We start from the raw sequence: 21,522 nt of genomic DNA, 5'->3' as shown, positions 1-21,522 counted from the left end.
CTATTTTTGCGAACTCCTCCTAGACCGTTGAGGCAATCATGTCCAAATTTGGTGTGCATCACCTCTGGATCCCCATGATTAAAAGTTATGGAAATCGTTTTGATATTCCCTACCGTTCTGATTTAATTAGCTTCCAAAGTTTAATCAAACGTTGTGGGCGGGGTCTATTTCACAGAAACTGCCGTAACTCATGAGTGCATTATGCTACCTGCACCAAATTTGGTACACATGTGCACATGTCTACTCTGAGATACCAGCCCGAATGTCCTGTCATGTCACCCATAGGGGGCGCTACAGCAACGTTTCAGATTTGAAATGCCCATAACTCAGTAACTATACATCATAGAAACACAATTCTTTTGTTCCTGTATTCCTTGGGTAAAGCCGCATCATTTTGATAGGCTCCGCCTATTCCCGCCATTTTTGATTTTCCGCCATTTTGAATTTTCTCAAAAACCTATTTTTGTGAACTCCTCCTAGACCGTTGAGGCAATCATCTCCAGATTTGGTATGCGTTATCTCTGGCCTCTCCTGATTCAAAATTTTGAAAAGATTTCCTGTACTCCATATAGTTTGGCCGCTACAGGCCAATCAATTATAGGGCGTGGCACATATGTGACAAAATCAGCCATAACTCATGAACGCCTTGTGCTATCTCAACCAAAGTTGGTGCACTTGTGCAGGTATCAACTCTGAGGCCATGTGCAAACTTTGGTGTCTATAACACGCATGTACCCTAGAGGTCACCAGATGCTTGGACCCCGTCATTGCCGCATGCGGCTATATTTTGTTTTAATTTTTATATTTTGGTTTTATTTGGAGGCTAGAAGGGGAACAGCGCCTCCTACTGCCTGTCTCTCTCTACTGCCTGTCTCCCTCCTCTGCCTGTCTCTCTCTACTGCCTGTCTCTCTCTACTGCCTGTCTCCCTCCTCTGCCTGTCTCTCTCTACTGCCTGTCTCTCTCTACTGCCTGTCTCCCTCCTCTGCCTGTCTCTCTCTACTGCCTGTCTCTCTCTACTGTCTGTCTCTCTCTACTGCCTGTCTCCCTCCTCTGCCTGTCTCCCTCCTCTGCCTGTCTCTCTCTACTGCCTGTCTCCCTCCTCTGCCTGTCTCTCTCTACTGCCTGTCTCCCTCCTCTGCCTGTCTCTCTCTACTGCCTGTCTCTCTCTACTGCCTGTCTCTCTCTACTGCCTGTCTCCCTCCTCTGCCTGTCTCTCTCTACTGCCTGTCTCTCTTTACTCTGTGTCTCTCTCTACTACCTGTCTCCCTCCTCTGCCTGTCTCTCTCTACTGCCTGTCTCTCTCCTCTGCCTGTCTCCCTCCTCTGCCTGTCTCTCTCTACTGCCTGTCTCTCTCTACTGCCTGTCTCCCTCCTCTGCCTGTCTCTCTCTACTGCCTGTCTCCCTCCTCTGCCTGTCTCTCTCTACTGCCTGTCTCTCTCTACTGCCTGTCTCCCTCCTCTGCCCGTCTCCCTCCTCTGCCTGTCTCTCTCTACTCTGTGTCTCTCTCTACTGCCTGTCTCTCTCTACCGCCTGTCTCCCTCCTCTGCCTGTCTCTCTCTTCTGCCTGTCTCTCTCTACTCTGTGTCTCTCTCTACTACCTGTCTCCCTCCTCTGCCTGTCTCTCTCTACTGCCTGTCTCCCTCTACTGCCTGTCTCCCTCCTCTGCCTGTCTCTCTCTTCTGCCTGTCTCCCTCTACTGCCTGTCTCCCTCTACTGCCTGTCTCTCTCTTCTGCCTGTCTCCCTCCTCTGCCTGTCTCTCTCTTCTGCGTGTCTCTCTCTCTACTGCCTGTCTCCCTCTACAGCCTGTCTCTCTCTTCTGCCTGTCTCCCTCTACTGCCTGTCTCTCTCTTCTGCCTGTCTCCCTCCTCTGCCTGTCTCTCTCTTCTGCCTGTCTCCCTCCTCTGTCTGTCTCTCTCTTCTGCCTGTCTCCCTCCTCTGCCTGTCTCTCTCTACTCTTTGTCTCTCTCTACTACCTGTCTCCCTCCTCTGCCTGTCTCTCTCTACTGCCTGTCTCCCTCTACTGCCTGTCTCTCTCTACTGCCTGTCTCCCTCCTCTGCCTGTCTCTCTCTTCTGCCTGTCTCCCTCTACTGCCTGTCTCTCTCTTCTGCCTGTCTCCCTCTACTGCCTGTCTCCCTCTACTGCCTGTCTCTCTCTTCTGCCTGTCTCTCTCTACTGCCTGTCTCCCTCTACTGCCTGTCTCCCTCCTCTGCCTGTCTCTCTCTTCTGCCTGTCTCCCTCTACAGCCTGTCTCTCTCTTCTGCCTCTCTCCCTCTAGTGTCTGTCTCTCTCGCCTGCCTGTCTCCCTCTTCTGCCTGTCTCCCTCTACAGCCTGTCTCTCTCTACTGCCTGTCTCCCTCTTCTGCCTGTCTCTCTCTACTGCCTGTCTCCCTCCTCTGCCTGTCTCTCTCTTCTGCCTGTCTCCCTCTACTGCCTGTCTCTCTCCTCTGCCTGTCTCCCTCTACTGCCTGTCTCTCTCTACTGCCTGTCTCCCTCTTCTGCCTGTCTCTCTCTACTCTTTGTCTCTCTCTACTGCCTGTCTCTCTCCTCTGCCTTTCTCTCTCTTCTGCCTGTCTCCCTCTACTACCTGTCTCTCTCTACAGCCTGTCTCCCTCTACAGCCTGTCTCTCTCTTCTGTCTGTCTCCCTCCTCTGCCTGTCTCCCTCCTCTGCCCATCTCTCTCTTCTGTCTGTCTCCCTCCTCTGCCTGTCTCTCTTCTGCCTGTCTCTCTCTACAGCCTGTCTCTCTCTTCTCCCTGTCACTGCCTCATAGACAGACAGAATATTATCATAGTATTATTAGCAGTGGTATTGTTGTTGTTGTTGTTGTTATTGTTATTGTTATTGTTGTTATTGTTATTGTTGTTGTTGTTGTTGTGCTTGCAGCTGCTGGCTCCAGCGGTGGACTGGTTGGACTACCTGTCTTCCTCTCTGTCTCCTCTGGAGCTGAACGACAGTGAACCTGTCGTTCTCTACGCCAGAGAATATCTACAGCAGGTGTCTGACCTCATCAACAAGACAGACCGCAGGTCAGAGCACACACACACACACACACACACACACACACACACACACACACACACACACACACACACACACACACACACACACACACGTACTGTATATAAACATAAACATATTAACCAGTGCTTAATTTGTAAATGACGAGGTCCCGGAACACTAAGGGCTCGGTGTTCCCGCGAGTCGGTCTGGAGGGAAAAGCTTCCGGAACAAATCAAGACAACAAGGTGGAGCTCAGTGCAGCCACACAGCTTCCTGTAGACCAACAGCCTGAACATCTCTACATGACCGACTGCATGACCTGAGAGCTCCGACTACTGCTGACCTATAACAATATTTGATGATTGCATAGGCTACATAATGCTCATTTTTACAAACCTGCCCTTCAAGTAGTAGATTAAAGATATAACTGCACTGTTAGGCCTGGGCCATATGGACAAAACCAAATATCACAATGTTTTTTACCGAATACCTCGATATCGATATTGCGACAAAATTGTAGGGATGACTATTGGTGCTTTCACAAAATATTTACACAATGAGATTTTTGATAAATAATCATCAGTAATGTGGATATAATGACTAAGTGGGTAAAGGCAAATAATAGAACAGCTAGAACAGTCTGGTAAGTTCAGGAAATGACATCACTTACTGTAATGCAGCCTTTAAAACCAGGAAAACACACTTATGCCATATCACCATATTACCATATCCAAAATCTAAGACGATATCTAGTCTCATATCACGATATCGATATAATATTGATATATTGCCCAGCCCTATGCACTGTGCACAACATAAAATGCCCGCATAGGCTACTATGAGACATCCATCATGCTTACCTTGTCTAATTTTCCAAAATAATCCACACAGCGGAAATATAAAGGACCACAAATTCAAATTTAGCCATGACGCTGTCTGAAGTTTAGCAGAACACACTCTGCAGAGCAGCTCACTCATGTGATGCGATCACTCTGCACTTGCTGCTACTTTCTAACTGGCTAATCACCTGTCTTCATATGCAAATGAGCCAGTTAGGTTTTTGGAAGGGAGGGGAAAGGAAAGAAGAGTCAACTATTGGGATTATTACATGGCAGACAAAGAAAAACCTTTCATGCCACCAGGTGTCGGGTCCATGCAAATAGGTACCGGAATGCAGGTAGTCCAGTTCCGGCAGGATCCAGCACAAATTAAGCACTGATATAAACACACACACACACACACACACACACACACACACACACACACACACACACACTGACTGCCTGTCTCTCTCTCCAGTCTGTTGAATAACTACATGATGTGGACGCTGGTCCAGAAGGGCGTGGCCAGTCTGGACCAGCGCTTCGAGAACGCTCAGGACAAACTACTGGAGAGTCTGTATGGGACCAAGAAGGTACTACTGCTATTACTACTACTACTACTACTACTACTGCTATTGCTACTACTACTACTACTACTGCTATTACTACTACTACTACTACTGCTATTACTACTACTACTACTACTACTGCTATTACTACTACTACTACTACTACTACTGCTATTGCTACTACTACTACTGCTATTGCTACTACTACTACTACTACTGCTATTACTACTACTACTACTACTGCTATTACTACTACTACTACTACTACTGCTATTACTACTACTACTACTACTACTACTACTACTACTACTACTACTATTGCTACTACTACTGCTACTACTACTGCTATTACTACTACTACTACTACTACTACTACTACTACTACTACTACTACTACTACTATTGCTACTACTACTGCTACTACTACTGCTATTACTACTACTACTACTACTACTACTACTACTACTACTACTACTATTGCTACTACTACTGCTACTACTGCTACTATGTTCCTACACAAACCTTCTGTGATGTCATCGGTTTTATCCCTGAATGAGTTTATTTCTACAGAACAGAGCCAGGAAATATTAACCAGAAAATGCAGTCCTATCCGCCGCCATCTCTCCCACTCACCTTTCCCAGCTCTCCCAGTTCATCCTCACTCCCTGGTGACATCACAGGTCTGAGTCCCAGTCCTGTTGATGGGAGTGTACAGTCCTCCAGCTGGTTCATTTAGTTCCGGTTCTGACTGGTTCTAACCGGTTTTCAGACTGGTTGTGCTTATGTGGTTCTAGCTGGTTGTGAGTGGTTGTATCTGGTTCTAACTGGTTCAACCTGGTTGTGGTCGGTTGCAGTCCTGCACCCCCCGCTGGCAGACATGTATTGGGAACACTGACGACACGCTGGGCTTCGCTCTGGGAGCGCTCTTCGTTAAGGCGACCTTCGACAAACACAGCAAGGAGATAGTGAGTGATATAAAACTAATACTACAAGAAATACTACCGCTACTAGTTTAGTTTACTTTAGTTAACACTGCAAGGAGATAGTGAGTAGCCCATGGCATAGTATTGGTCTCATATGATATTGTAAGTCAGTGTAGATAAATTTAGTACACTATGATCTATACTTTACTAGTTAAGTTCAGTTAGCACAGCAACAAGATGAATAATATCACTTTAAATTAGGTTAGTTTATTTAACACACCTGTTTCCACCTATCTGTCTGTCTGTCTGTCTGTTTGTCTGTCTCTGTGTATGTCTGTCTGTCTGTTTGCCTTTCTGTCTGTCTGTCTCTCTACCTGTCTCTCTCTCAGGCTGAGGAGATGATTAATGAGATCCGCTCGGCGTTTAAAGAAGCTCTGGATCGACTGAGATGGATGGACCAACAGACAAGACAGGCTGCTAAAGACAAGGTAGACAGACAAGTAGACAGACAGGTAGACAGACAAGATAGGCTGCTACAGACAAGGTAGACAGACAAGTAGACAGACAGGTAGACAGACAAGACAGGCTGCTAAAGACAAGGTAGACAGACAAGTAGACAGACAGGTAGACAGACAAGACAGGCTGCTAAAGACAAGGTAGACAGACAAGTAGACAGACAGGTAGACAGACAAGATAGGCTGCTACAGACAAGGTAGACAGACAAGTAGACAGACAGGTAGACAGACAAGATAGGCTGCTAAAGACAAGGTAGACAGACAAGTAGACAGACAGGTAGACAGACAGGTAGACAGACAGGATAGGCTGCTGAAGACAAGGTAGACAGACAAGACAGGCTGCTAAAGACAAAGCAGACAGACAGGTAGTTAGACAGACAGACGGAAATAGAGATAGACAGGTAGACAGATATAATAAAAGAGGAGGTGTTAATTGGTCTACCTGTCTGTCTCTCCCTTGTTAGGCAGATGCCATCTACGATATGATTGGTTTCCCAGAATTCATCCTGGACTCCAAAGAGCTGGACGACGTCTATGACGGGGTGAGTGACAGCTGTCAATCATCACTCATCCATCTGCAGACAGGCAGTAGAGGGAGACAGGCAGTAGGAGGTGCTGTTTCTCTTCCAACTCAAACCAAAATATAAAAATCAAAACAATTTAAAGACACAAAGACACTTTGAATGATATAAACCTGTAAATAACTAAATAATTCAGTAAATCAATTAGATTAAGTCGGTTTAATAATAATAATAATAATAATAATAATAATAATAATAACAGATAGATAATAATAGATTGAGGGGTCCAAGCACAATTTGATAAGACAGACAGATAGACAGACAAAACATTACAGAAGGTAGAAAGACACACACAAACTGACATGTTGTGAAGTTCTGACATGCAGTCTAACACCGGCTTTTGTGTTGGCCCGTGACTTCTGTCAAGTTCATCTTTTCATACGGTCATTTGTCCAAAGATTAGAAACTTAAGACATTAGGCTTAGTTATCACAAGCTTAGCGGTGTGAGGAGACAGCGTTACCCACGGGATTTGAACCTGCGATCTTTGGCATTGCAGACCTATGCATTAACCATTAGGCTATTTAGAGTCTTAAAGTATTTTAACTATGGTCAACTATGGTTACAATACCACCAAATGTTGCATGCTACCTCAGAGTTGACCTGTGCACATATGTACCAAATTTGTTTAAGGTTGGCCAACAACTTCCTGACTTATGGCAATTTTTGTATATTAGGCCTTGCCTACAAATTTTGAAAGCCAGTTGTAGCAAAACGGTATGGACTATCAAAAAACTGCTCGATAACTTTTGTGCAGGACAGTCTAGACATGCTGTGAGAGAAAATTGGTGAAGATTGGACAAAATTCAACATGGCGGAAAACCTTGTGGGATGGAATGGGAGTGGCCTATATGGATAGATGCGACTTGGCCCAAGGAATCCAGCAATCATGGAATTTTGTTTCTATGATCTACAGTCACCGAGTTATGGCCTTTTAAAATTTGAAACGTTCCTATAACGCCCCCTATAGGCGAAATGACACCAATTTTTGGATATTGGCTCAGAGTACATACCTGCACACGTGTACCAAGTTTGGTTACCAAAGGACAATGTGTTTCTGAGTTCTGGCGATTTTTGTGAAATAGGCCCCACCCACGACAGTTGACCAAACTTTGGAAGTCAATTATATGAAAAAGGGTGTGGAATATGAAAAAACTGCTCGATAACTTTTGTGCAGGACAGTCCAGACATGCTGTGTCGCAAATTTGGTGAAGATTTGACAAATACCACCAAATGGTATGGTAGTAAGCAGTTTTGGACAAAATTCAAAATGGCGGAAAATCAGAATTTTGATTGTGGCCCGTACGGTTCAGAAGTTATAGGCCAAGATGTAAAGTTGCTTGGTATAGCATCACCATGAGGCCAATTGACTTGGGTTTCGTTGCCTGAGTAGCAGCTGAGACTTTCAATGTGTCTGACAAGTTTGGTCGCTGTAGCTCTTACGGTTTCTGAGATCCAGATACTTTTAGGGCAGAAGAAGAAACGGTGGAATAATAATCCTAACAAAAACAATAGGGTTCCCAGCACTACGTGCTTGGACCCCTAATAATAATAAGCGTACTCTGCTGTCTGTCTATCAGCAGGATGTCTTACTCTCTGCTGCCCCCTGCCTGTCTATCTGCAGTATGACATCTGAATAATGACAGCCTTATTCTATTCTATTCTATTCTATTCTATTCTATTCTATTCTATTCTGTTCTGTTCTATTCTATTCTATTCCAGTATGAGGTGTCAGATGACAGCTTTTTCCAGAACATGTTGAACTTCTACAACTTCTCAGCCAGAGTGATGGCCGACCAGCTGAGGAAAACTCCTAACAAAGACCAGTGAGACATTTTTACAACACTGTTATGTAGTTTGATAGACGTAGTTTATTCATGACGTAGTTTATTCGTGAAGTAGTTTATTCATGACGTAGTTTATTCGTGACATAGTTTATTCGTGACGTAGTTTATTCAAGACAGTTTATTCATGATGTAGTTTATTCATGATGTAGTTTATTCAAGACAGTTTATTCAAGACGTAGTTTATTCATGATGTAGTTTATTCAAGACAGTTTATTCATGATGTAGTTTATTCATGATGTAGTTTATTCATGACGTAGTTTATTCATGATGTCGTTTATTCATGACGTAGTTTATTCATGATGTCGTTTATTCATGTTGTAGTTTGATATCCAGAGCTTTTGTTTTGTTCTTGTCTTTTCCCACCAGCTTTTAGACAGAACTTGACTACTTGAACTTGACTCTTCTCTCCTCTCTTCCTCTCCTCTGCTCTCCTCTGCTCTCCTCTCCTCTCCTCTCCTCTCCTCTTGTCTCCTCTCCTCTCGTCTCCTCTCCTCTCTCCTCCTCTCCTCTCTTCTCCTCCAGGTGGAGTATGACTCCTCCTACAGTTAATGCTTACTACATGCCCACTAAGAACGGCATCGTCTTCCCAGCTGGGATCCTGCAAGCGCCTTTCTACGCCCACGACCACCCCAAGTCTGTCTGTCTGTCTGTCTGTCTGTCTGTCCATCTACCTGTCTGTCTACCTGTCTGTCTGGCTTGTTATTAAAAAAAGTAATACTTTTCCAAAGTACCACTATTACATCACTTATCCTCTGTGGGAGAAGTAATTAGTTACTCTACTGGTTCTATCTCTCCGTTCCTCCTCCCTTCTTCTTCTAAAATCAGATCAGTCAGTTTCCTCTGGTGTAAACGATCAGGAAACTAAACAGCGTTGATGTCCGAAAATAGTAGTAGAGGGAATACTTCCACCAGAGAAAGAAACTGTTCTCCCATTTCTCATCTCAGAAGCTCAGTGTGAGAGGAAGTTGACTAATTATGAGTTTAAACTAATCAGGTGCTGACTGGTGCCACATAATGTTTGATTGTGGATACCTCAGTGGCAATCTGATATGAAGAAGGGTGATGAAGATGATGATTTTTATTGGTAATTGTAATATGATTACTGAAATCAAAATAGTAATTCATTATACTACTTGTTACAGGGAAAATCATTAATATTACTCTAAGGAGTTCCTGAGTAAGGAGTTACCACCAACACTGATGGGAGGGGGCTGTGTTTCTAGTTGTTTTGGTTCTAGATGCTTCAGGTCTTTGGAGCATTTCTACAACTTATATATGTGTGTGTGTGTGTGTGTGTGTGTGTGTGTGCAGGGCACTGAACTTCGGAGGGATCGGGGTGGTGATGGGTCATGAGCTCACGCACGCCTTTGACGACCAGGGTGAGTTTAGATCACTGTCCTGTGCTCATCCTGTCGCGGGTTCAAACTCTGTTTGTCTTCCTGCTGAAACACAATGATCTCAGTCAGCCAGAGTCGGTGCTGTACGCTGGATATGATCCAAAGCTAGGTGTGATCTAGCATGTCGTCGGGCAGTAGCGCCCCCACCTGGTATAAAACACCCCTGGACTCTGCAGGTCAACTGAAGAGACAGACATGTGTAACTATTGATTTAGCATGTACCATACATGTACAATTTGTTGTCAGAATGTCGCCTTTTTCAGTATTCACACTTGATTGACGCTGGCTGGGCTCTTAACACACAAACTCACCAGAGAAATGTGAAATTTGAATTTACAGCATCGACAGATTTGTATGCTCGAAGACTGTCTTTTGTATATGCTAGGCTTTTCATATACATGTCTGGCCATTGGATGGGTGGCCACTTGGCCATGTCTACAAGCCATTCATCAACTGGATTGAAGAAGGGTCCAGCAGTCATTCACCAGTACTTAAAACAAGTTTTTCTAAATAATCTGCACAATCAGAGTCTGACAAACTAGCCAAGTACGCCATTGTTGTCCGTTTGTTTGCTGTTACCAGTGCGAAAATGACAGCCAAGTTGCTATAGCTACGATAGCCACAACGGCTTTTCTGTCCCTGAGCTGTGCGCGCATCCTCGATTGTTTGTAAACGGGAAACTCAGCTATAGCAACTGTCCTTTATCATGTGACCCAGCTGGGTCTTACTGTCAACTACACCCAGCCAGAGGGCAATGTTGAGTCAAATTCAGTCAAATTAATTGATTTATATAGCCCTTCATCACAAGCATGTCTCAAAGGACTTTACAAAGGACGAGCCTACCTAGATCTAACTAATCAGCAATAAAATCACAGAACAAAATGATGTAATACAGTATGCAATAAAATAAAACACAAAGAAGCAAAACAAAGCAGAAGACACAGAATAGCATGTTGGAGAGGCATGACAAGCCTAGCTAACACCTACCATAACAAGCCTACCCAAATAGTCTAACCTAGCCTACCGGACACCACCAACGATATTCATTAGTATAATGCTGGACTCTGAGCAAATGACCACTATCCTGTCTAGCATCTGGCTCTTCCCTCGCTTTCAGAAGAGTGGAAGGCTGGCATACAACCTCTTCTCAGACTGACAGGCATATAGACAGGAGCCGGAGCAATATTACTCCTGGATCTCCTGTATTTATGGATGAATGGTCTCCACTTGGATCAAAGGCAGCATAAGCACAACACATTGAAAGTGTCCAGTTAGTGCCTTCCCGCTGGTTCAACCATGGAAGAACAGAACCTATCCAAGCATCTATCACCTATCTTCCCTCTGGTGGTCCGAAAGAATGAAATAGTTCTTCTGTCTCACAATCCTGGTTAGAAGATGCTGTAGGGACAAACTTAAGGATGACAGGGACTCATATAAAAGAAGATAGAAGGACAAATTTCAAGATGACAGGAGCTTACGTACAAAAAGATAGAAAGACAAATTTCAGGAAAATGGAGGCCTAGGTCACAGGTGACTTTGTTGGTATAGATATTCAGTGTTAAGCAGTGCCTCTGGCAGCCAGGAAGAGTTCATAGAACTACAGTTACTTTCTCTATCATCTCTTTCTGTCTGTCTGTCTGTCTGTGTCCTCTGTCAGGGCGGGAATATGATAAGGAGGGCAACCTGAGGCCGTGGTGGCAGAACTCCTCGGTGGAGGCATTTCGGCAGAGGACAGAGTGTATGGTGGAACAGTACAGCCAGTATACTGTCAATGGAGAACACGTCAATGGCAAACAGACGCTGGGAGAGAACATCGCTGACAATGGGGGCCTGAAGGCCGCCTATCATGTTAGTAACCGAACTGTACCAAACTGTACCATCCTGAACTGTAGCAAGCTGTACCATCCTGAACTGTACCAAACTGTACCGTCCTGAACTGTACCAATCTGTTACCGTCCTGAACAGTACCGAACTGTACCGTTCTGAACAGTACCAAACTGTTACCGTCCTGAACTGTACCAAATTGTACCGTCCTGAACTGTAGCAAACTGTTACCGTCCTGAACAGAACCGAACTGTACCGTTCTGAACAGTACCAAACTGTTACCGTCCTGAACTGTACCAAATTGTACCGTCCTGAACTGTAGCAAACTGTTACCGTCCTGAACAGTACCGAACTGTACCGTTCTGAACAGTACCAAACTGTTACCGTCCTGAACTGTAGCAAGCTGTACCATCCTGAACTGTACCAAACTGTACCGTCCTGAATAGTACCAAACTGTTATTGTCCTGAACTGTATCGAACTGTACCGTCCTGAACTGTACCAAACTGTACCGTCCTGAACTGTACCAAACTGTACCGTCCTGAACAGTACCAAACTGTACCGTTCTGAACTGTACCAAACTGTACCGTTCTGAACTGTACCAAACTGTACCGTCCTGAACTGAACTAAGCTCTCCTATCTGCTGCAGGCCTACAGGTCGTGGGTTCAGAGGAACGGAGAGGAGAAGAGACTTCCTGCCGTCAACCTGACCAACGACCAGCTCTTCTTTGTGGGATTTGCCCAGGTGGGAGGACACTGACACTACTGACACTACACACAGTATAGACACCACTGACACTACTGACACTACACACAGTATAGACACCACTGACACTACTGACACTACACACAGAACAGACACCACTAACTGTACAGACAGTATAGACACCACTGACACTACAGACAGTATAGACACCACTCACAGTACAGACACCACTGACACTACTGACAGTACAGACAGTATAGACACCACTGACAGTACAGACACCACTGACACTACAGACAGTATAGACACCACTGACACTACAGACAGTATAGACACCACAGACAGTGCAGACACCACTGACACTACAGACAGTATAGACACCACAGACAGTGCAGACACCACTGACACTACTGACAGTACAGACAGTATAGACACCACTGACAGTACAGACAGTGTAGACACCACTGACACTACAGACACCACTGACACTACAGACAGTATAGACACCACTGACACTACAGACACTACAGACACCACTGACACTACAGACACCACTGACACTACAGACACCACTGACCCTATAGACACTGACATACACTTGTGCTGTAGGTGTGGTGTTCGGTGCGGACCCCAGAGAGCGCTCACGAGGGCCTGGTGACCGACCCCCACAGCCCGCCCCGCTACCGCGTCATCGGCACCCTCGCCAACTCTCCGGACTTCACCCGGCACTTCAGCTGCCCCGCAGGAACGCCCATGAACACCGGGAGGCGCTGCGAGGTCTGGTAGAGACCAGACCTTCATTAGCAGGTCAATCAGTTAATTAGCAAGTCAGTCTGTTAATTAGCAGGTGAGTCTGTTAATTAGCAAGTCAGTCTGTTAATTAACAGTCAATCAGTTAATTAACAGGTGGGGGGTGTAATATTTAATTTCCATACAACTAATATTAAAATGTTAATTAAAGACAGGCCAACCTGGCACAACGGTTAGCCTCACTTCCTTTCTGTTGTCATGGAAACTAGATGGACACAGTGGAACATACACTTGTCAGATAACGAGAATTTAACGGTGGACTGATGGATGATTAATGGACATATGAAGGACCAGGAGGAAGAGGAAGAGGAGGTAGAGGAGGAGGAAGAGGAGGAGGAGGAAAGATGAAGGAGCAGTTGATGTTTTGAGGAAGCCCATGCTGGAACACTGTTGATGATTATGACTTCTGATTAATTATTATGGGTTATTGTTTATTATTAGTGGGCTTTGTTTTAGTGTGTGTGTGTGTGTGTGTGTGTGTGTGTGTGTGTGTGTGTGTGTGTGTGTGTGTGTGTGTGTGTGTGTGTTGTCCATTGTTAAGGACTTGAGTATGGAACGCTGTAACTGTAAACCTGGTAAATGTCCCTGTCTCTCTCTCTGTTGTTCTCTTTCTGATGAAACCACTGTGATGACATCACAGGAAGTGCTCGGTTCTCTCTGTGAGCTCATAGGAAGTAGAATTTATCTTTGCTTCATCATCTTCAAGGTTCTTGCAGACAGAGGGTGCAAACTGCAGCTCTGCGGCGCAGTGATGTTGAAGTTCTACAGGGAGCAACATGGCCGCCGCCACAAGTGACACCATGCACATCTGCATGGTCCCAGAAACCAAGAGGCTCTCCCACATACCGTCCAATTTTTTAATGTATATTTGTACAGCGGTATACAGGCGCCATGTAGTTCAGAGTATTCTGAAACTTCTGTAAAATCGCCATGACAACGGAAACGTTATCTGATGGAAGAGAGGCGGCGAGCTGCAAGAGCTGAACGTCCTTCAGCTCTGTGTGACCGCCTGCTGTCTGCAAGCTCCTTACATCACGGCAGGATGGAGGCGGCGGCCATATTGGAAGTCACATTCTGTCAGTCAGTGAACCAGACAGAAAACTAGTCAGTCAGTTAGGAAACTAGTTAGTTAAACAGTCCTTCAGTCAGTAAATCTATCAGTCACTAAGGAAAGCAGTCAGTAAACCAGTCAGTCAGTAAACTAATCAGTCAGTCAGTCTCCTCATTCTTAAAACCACTGGACATGTTCAAGGAATAGTTCAAGGAATGCTTTCTATTCACTTCAGTAGAAATGAATTCAAACTTCAAAGAAGGAGAGGAGATAATGTTCATTTTTGGGTGAACTATTCCTTTAACACACTAACTAGGACTATGGTGTGTGTGTGTGTGTGTGTGTGTGTGTGTGTGTGTGTGTGTGTGTGTGTGTGTGTGTGTGTGTGTGTGTGCGTGCGCTTCATCTGCTTCCTGCTAGTAAAGAGTAACTGAGTCAGTCTTGTCTCCATTACCCAGCTGTCACCTGGACTCCTGGGCTGAATCCAAATGTCCGGACTAACAGACTTTACGGCTCGCTCCCTGAAGTCCAGGAGGGTTCAGGGCCGTCCGCTGTCAAAATGTATCAAGTCTGTAAGGCTCTCATGTGGACTTTGGGGGCGGTCCATGCAGACTTCCGGCGAGTCCGCTACCTTGCAGACGTCTCTGGCGATATTTCCCATCGGTCATTGCAGGACAGACGACAGGTCAGCTGACACAAACAAAGGCAAAGAGGGTTTTCCCGTGTGAGTTATTAACATCGACTGATATGATGAAGCAGATATTCAGCCAGCGTTGACTGTACTCAGCCTGTAGCGGCCGATGGACTTCTCCGCTCTGCACCCTTCAGTGATCGATTGTTTAACGTTTATTTTGCGTCGGTGGTATCCACGGCAACGACCCCGCCCCCCTGAGCCCCGTGAACTCACGTAGACGCTGAGCCAGAGTCCACGAGTCTGCAGGCCGGACATTTGGATCGGGCCCTGCTCTATCCTGCTGCTGCCTTCGGTGATATCACTGCCCACTGCTGATGACATCACTGTTCACTTCAGATGACATCACTGTCCACTCCTGCTCAGCTCCCAGAAACTCTCCATTGTGTTGTTGTGTATAAAATGGAGGAGAGATTCTGCTGAAGCTGCTTTTTGCCAAAGATATTTTTGTTCTTGTTGAAAATGACTAATGTTACTTATTTTTACTTATTAGTCTATGGGATGGGGGGCTTAGAAATATTAACATGTTTACTGCTTATTGAACTGTCTTCCAAGACAGTTGTGTGTGTGTGTGTGTGTGTGTGCGTGTGTGTGTGTGTGTGTGTGTGTGTGTGTGTGTGTGTTTCCCTCCTGGCTTATCATTAGTCAAACTGCTGAGTCTTCCTGACTCCTGTGTTTCTGTCAGTTAGCCGTCCAACCAATCAGGACCCAGCGTCCGGGTCAGTCCGATGTGTCATGGTGATCGGGTCAGAGGTCAGGGGTCAGGGGTCAGGGGTCAGAGGTCATCCTCCTAGTTTATGTCCTTTTGAAGAACAATGTGTCATCACACAGCAACAGTTTAAAGTACAGCTCTGTAATCTGTAATTACTCTGTAAGTAGACAACAAAGTAGAACATATATATCATCATGTCTTTACTCTGTCACTACACAACAATAAAATTCAACTTGTGCTGAATGAGGAGCTGATGCAGAGAAACTACTGTCTACTGTCCTGAAGGGGGAGCCACTGGTTTCCTCTCTGGTAGGAGCTGAACCAGGAAGTAGTCGGTCCCGGTCCGGCCAATGACAGACCAGCTGGAACAGCTTCTGTTACTGTTTTAGTTACAGCTTAACTAAACTAGAGTTACAGAAACTGTGATCTAAAGTATTAGTCTGTTAATGGTTACTTCACATTTACATTCTAGTCATTTAGCTGAAGCTCTTCTCCAGAGAGACTCAGTGAGCGAGCAGGTCGGGGATCGAACCTGTGACCGCTTCACAGTCCCTCCAACCACAAGACTGGATTAAGCTAGCCAAAAACAAAATATCTGTAGAAATAGATTCAGAGCGCAAGAAAAAATGAAAACCTGAAACCATATAAAGGCCTAAGTGTATCTCTCCAACTGTCTCTCTCACTATCAGCCTCTCTGTCTCTCTATCAGCTGTTTCCTCTGTCCAGCAGTGTTTCCATCAGGAAGCCCTCTGCACCGCTCAGAGTTTAGAAAATAAAAATGTTTCTCCTTTAGCTTCAACACGGTTTTCAGTTAGCCTCCTAGCAACAGCAGGTCACGTCCAGCGCTTCCCACAATGCATCTGTTTAGCACTGCTAGCTAAAACAGGGGAGACTGGTGGAGACGGGGACTGACGGAGGGAAAGATGGCCGCCTTCAGGACTACAGGTTTTACCCTGTTGGACCTCAGCAGGCCACGAGGCAGCCATCTTTACTGTGCTGTGGCATGTGGGGCCGGTCTGCTGACCCTGGATCAGCCAAACTGACTCATGATCGAAAAGTCTGGAATCACTCAACAGGACTATCACAATGCTACTACAGTACTACTACAGTACTGTGACAGTATTACTACAGTACTACAGTACTGTGACAGTACTACGAGAGGACTACTACAGTACTACAACTGTACTACAACAGTACTACTACATTACTACTTCAGTACTACTACAGTTCTTCTCCACTTAAACAGTACTACATTCCAGACACATTTGCAAACAGAATATCTTGTTTTCTCTGTACACGATAATGCATATCCAGATTGACAGTGTTACTACACTACTACTACAGTACAACTACAGCACTAACACTGTACTACTACAGTACTAACACGACCGGTGTCAGTAATTTTTTGCTGCAGATACAATTGGTTTTGGATTTTCACAGAATAAAAGCCCCACAAACGCAGGAGTCCAGTCAGCCAAATCCACCGGTTGGGAAATGTCATCCGTCCCACCGAAACATGTAAACCCTGTGATTCCAGACTTTAGCCAGGCTCATCACAACACACCAGCACTCTGAAGGCTTGTATCCACTGTGTATGTGTGTACCTGTGTAATCTTTGCCTTATTTAATTCAACAGTTCTTGTATGATTGTGTATGTGTACTGTGTATGTGGTGTGTTCTGTTTTCCTAGAATAAAAGTCAAATACGGTTTCAGTATTTGAGGGGAAACATGAGGAGCGCTTGGTTTATCTTATCTTGTAAGCGATGTGTTCCCCTTCACGGCTGTTTAAGTGCCTGAGCGGACAAACCAAGCGCACCTCTGGCAGTCAGACGTTCAGAAGCCTGGTTTTCTCTCTGGTTGTCAAAGCTTCATCAGAGCTTTGCAGAGTTCCTCTGTTCTGGTAAAATCGAGCACCCAGCTACATTTGACATGGTCGTGGGGGTGGGGTGAGGTGGGGTTTAGCCTCTACCTCACCGCAACCAAAATGTCTGTCCTGTGAAGTAATTTCATCTTGTGTTTAGTCTTAAAATCCCATTTTGCTTGAAATAAATGCAAGGTCTGCCAGTGGGTGAGACAGGTGAAAAGCTGTGGCAGGTGATCCTGTCACCTCTCAACAAAACTCTCCAGAAAAACACTCTGTAGCTCAGCTGTAGTACCAGATGGGAAAAACCCAACATCCACCTAAAATAAAGATCTATATCTATAAATATATATTATGAAACTGCTTTGTTGTTTGTCTTCTTTGTCTCTGTGCTTCATATTTTCTGCATTTACATTGTAGTCACACAGGAGCCGCGTTGGGGAAACACGTTACAGTAATCACATTACTGTTCCAGTTTCAGTAATCACATTACAGTTACTAACAGTTGTCTAACAGATAGCTTGTTACTTGCATTTCATTGTTCAGCCTCTTTAACCTCTTTATTGGTGTAATATCTATGAAAGATTCCCCTCGTCTTCTGCTGCCTTAATGTCCTGTCAGAAATATCAGAATTACAGCAGAGCGACATGCAAGCCACAGTGTGAATTTAATGCTGTAGGTTCTGTCTTTATTAAAAGCTTAAAGAAAAGTTTGTGTCTGTCATTATTTAGATTTGTCATGGTTCTGCCATGGCCTGCCCCTGTGTTTGTGTATTTTCCTTGTTTCTGTGTTTCCTGTCTGCCCTTGTGTCTCCGCCTCCTGGTCTCTCTCCCTTCACTCCTCAGTCCTGCCATCCTCCTGCCAGCCTCCAGATGTCCTCGGACTTCCCCTCTTCACCTGTTCCCCCTCCTGCTCCCACACACCTGTATCCCATCAACCATTAGCCCTGTTGCCTTGTTCCCGCTTCTCTTGCCTCAGCCAATCACCTTCCGGACTCTCCCCCTGCCAGCCAGCTGTCCCTCATGTGTAATCAGTCTGTGTGTATATCTTGTCTTTGTTCCTTGTGCTCCATGCCAGTTCGTTGTGTTCTGTTCTGTGTTCTGTTCTGTCGCCTGTTTCCTGCCTCGTGCCTTGTTCCTGTGTTTCCGCCTTGCTGCATCACCACCAGGTTTGGTTCTGTTTAGCCTTTTGTTCTGCCAGCCTGGTTGTGGTTGTTTTGGTTAGCCTTCATTAAGTTTTGCTTTTTGCCTTTTGGATTTGCCTTCCTTAGTTTTGTATGTTGCCTAGTTTGCCATTAAAGCCTTTTCGTTACCCCAATTCTGAGCCGGTCTTGCGTTTGGGTCCAGCCCCCCTCCTCACACGTAACAAGATTCTTCTGCTGGTAATGTGGCTTATATTTATCGGCTCAATGAACGCAGGTAAGCCTAGAACAATCGTTTTAGTGTGTAACGCAGAAGTAATGTAACAAGTAAAGTAACAAATTACTTTTCTCGGGAAGTAATAAGTAATGAGTAATATTATTATTATATTATTACTTTTTTTCCAGTAATGACCCCACACTGCACACAAGAGCAAAACATTGCTGCTTATCCACATGGCTGAAACACTCAGACTGAGACTCAGATATATCATGCCGATACCATACGATACAAAACTTTAATTAAAACTGATGTGAGACAGTCAGCGTCGTCCAACTCCCACCAGTAACTTTATCATTCAGATCACTCAACAGCCTGACCCTGCCTCACCCTGCCTCACCCTGCCTCACGCTGCCTCACCCTGCCTCACCCTGCCTCACCCTGCCTCACGCTGCCTCACGCTGCCTCACTTGCCTCACCCTGCCTCACCCTGCCTCACCTTGCCTCACCCTGCCACACCTGCCTCACCTTGCCTCACCCTGCCTCACGCTGCCTCACCCTGCCTCACCCTGCCTCACCCGAGTCGATCCTGAAACTACTGCAACCAGAGCTAAACTACAGCAACCTGAGGTAAACTACTGCAGCACGACATAAACTACTGCAACCTGACATAAATTACTGAGGTAAACTACTGCAGCCTGAGGTAAACTACTGCAACCAGACATGAACTACTACAACCAGACATAAACTACTGCAATCTGAGCTAAACTACTGCAATCTGAGCTAAACTACTGCAGCCTGAGGTAAACTACTGTAGCCAGACATAAACTACTGCAATCTGAGCTAAACTACTGGAGCCTGAGGTAAACTATTGCAGCCTGAGGTAAACTACTGCAGCCTGAGGTAAACTACTGCAGCCTGAGGTAAACTACTGCAACCAGACATGAACTACTACAACCAGACATAAACTACTGCAATCTGAGCTAAACTACTGCAATCTGAGCTAAACTACTGCAGCCTGAGGTAAACTACTGCAGCCTGAGGTAAACTACTGTAGCCAGACATAAACTACTGCAATCTGAGCTAAACTACTGCAGCCTGAGGTAAACTATTGCAACCTGAGGTAAACTACTGCAGCCTGAGGTAAACTACTGCAGCCTGAGGTAAACTACTGCAACCTGAGGTAAACTATTGCAACCTGAGGTAAACTACTGCAGCCTGAGGTAAACTACTGCAATCAGAGGTAAACTAGAGCAACCTGCGGTAAACTACTGCGACCTGAGGTAAACTACAGCGACCTGAGGTAAACTACAGCGACCTGAGGTAAACTACAGTGACCTGAGGTAAACTACTGCAACCTGAGGTAAACTACAGCAACCTGAGGTAAACTACTGCAGCCTGAGGTAAACTACAGTGACCTGAGGTAAACTACTGTAGCCTGAGGTAAACTACTGCAACCTGAGGTAAACTACTGCAACCTGAGGTAAACTACAGCAGCCTGAGGTAAACTACAGCGACCTGAGGTAAACTACAGCAGCCTGAGGTAAACTACTGCATCCTGAGGTAAGCTACTGCATCCTGAGGTAAACTACAGCGACCTGAGGTAAACTACTGCATCCTGAGGTAACTACAGCGACCTGAGGTAAACTACAGTGACCTGAGGTAAACTACAGTGACCTGAGGTAAACTACAGCAACCTGAGGTAAACTACTGCAGCCTGAGGTAAACTATTGCAACCTGAGGTAAACTACAGCAGCCTGAGGTAAACTATTGCAACCTGAGGTAAACTACAGCAGCCTGAGGTAAACTACAGCGACCTGAGGTAAGCTACTGCATCCTGAGGTAAACTACAGTGACCTGAGGTAAACTACTGCATCCTGAGGTAAACTACAGCGACCTGAGGTAAACTACTGCATCCTGAGGTAAACTACAGCAGCCTGAGGTAAACTACAGCGACCTGAGGTAAGCTACTGCATCCTGAGGTAAACTACAGCGACCTGAGGTAAACTACTGCATCCTGAGGTAAACTACTGCATCCTGAGGTAAACTACAGCAGCCTGAGGTAAACTACTGCATCCTGAGGTAAGCTACTGCATCCTGAGGTAAACTACAGCGACCTGAGGTAAACTACTGCATCCTGAGGTAAACTGAGGTAAACTATTGCAACCTGAGGTAAACTACAGTGACCTGAGGTAAACTACTGTAGCCTGAGGTAAACTACTGCAGCCTGAGGTAAACTATTGCAACCTGAGGTAAACTACAGCAGCCTGAGGTAAACTACAGCGACCTGAGGTAAACTACAGCAGCCTGAGGTAAACTACTGCATCCTGAGGTAAGCTACTGCATCCTGAGGTAAACTACAGCGACCTGAGGTAAACTACTGCATCCTGAGGTAAACTGAGGTAAACTATTGCAACCTGAGGTAAACTACTGCAGCCTGAGATAAACTGAGGTAAACTATTGCAACCTGAGGTAAACTACTGCAGCCTGAGGTAAACTACTGCAGCCTGAGGTAAACTACTGCAGCCTGAGGTAAACTACTGCAATCAGAGGTAAACTATTGCAACCTGCGGTAAACTACTGCAGCCTGAGGTAAACTACTGCAGCCTGAGGTAAACTACTGCAGCCTGAGGTAAACTACTGCAATCAGAGGTAAACTATTGCAACCTGCGGTAAACTACTGCAACCTGAGGTAAACTACAGCAACCTGAGGTAAACTACTGCAGCCTGAGGTAAACTACTGCAACCTGAGGTAAACTACTGCAGCCTGAGGTAAACTACAGTGACCTGAGGTAAACTACTGTAGCCTGAGGTAAACTACTGCAGCCTGAGGTAAACTATTGCAACCTGAGGTAA

The 21,522-nt window shown here is 45.4% G+C and overlaps 1 protein-coding gene across 1 annotated transcript; it reads left to right on the top strand.

Annotated features, from left to right (window-relative positions):
- Nucleotides 1-2,885: 2,885 nt before the first annotated feature.
- On the top strand, nt 2,886-17,935 carry LOC139656177 (endothelin-converting enzyme 2-like; the record flags this gene model as incomplete). The annotated part of the gene is made up of 11 exons (XM_071533681.1): nt 2,886-3,028; nt 4,302-4,416; nt 5,247-5,357; nt 5,705-5,803; nt 6,295-6,372; nt 8,133-8,236; nt 8,780-8,890; nt 9,569-9,636; nt 11,312-11,502; nt 12,126-12,221; nt 12,792-17,935. Coding segments are annotated over 11 exons (1,293 nt in total), but the record flags the coding sequence as incomplete, so codon positions are not given.
- Nucleotides 17,936-21,522: the final 3,587 nt, after the last annotated feature.

This window comes from Centroberyx affinis, unplaced genomic scaffold, assembly GCF_046629955.1.
Source record: "Centroberyx affinis isolate AG114_WGS23_722 - 3 ecotype Tasmania unplaced genomic scaffold, CSIRO-AGI_Caff_v1 ptg002403l_1, whole genome shotgun sequence".
NCBI lineage: Eukaryota > Metazoa > Chordata > Actinopteri > Beryciformes > Berycidae > Centroberyx > Centroberyx affinis.
Note: the sequence above shows the minus strand (reverse complement) of the source record. Positions and strands in the feature narration are given on the sequence as shown.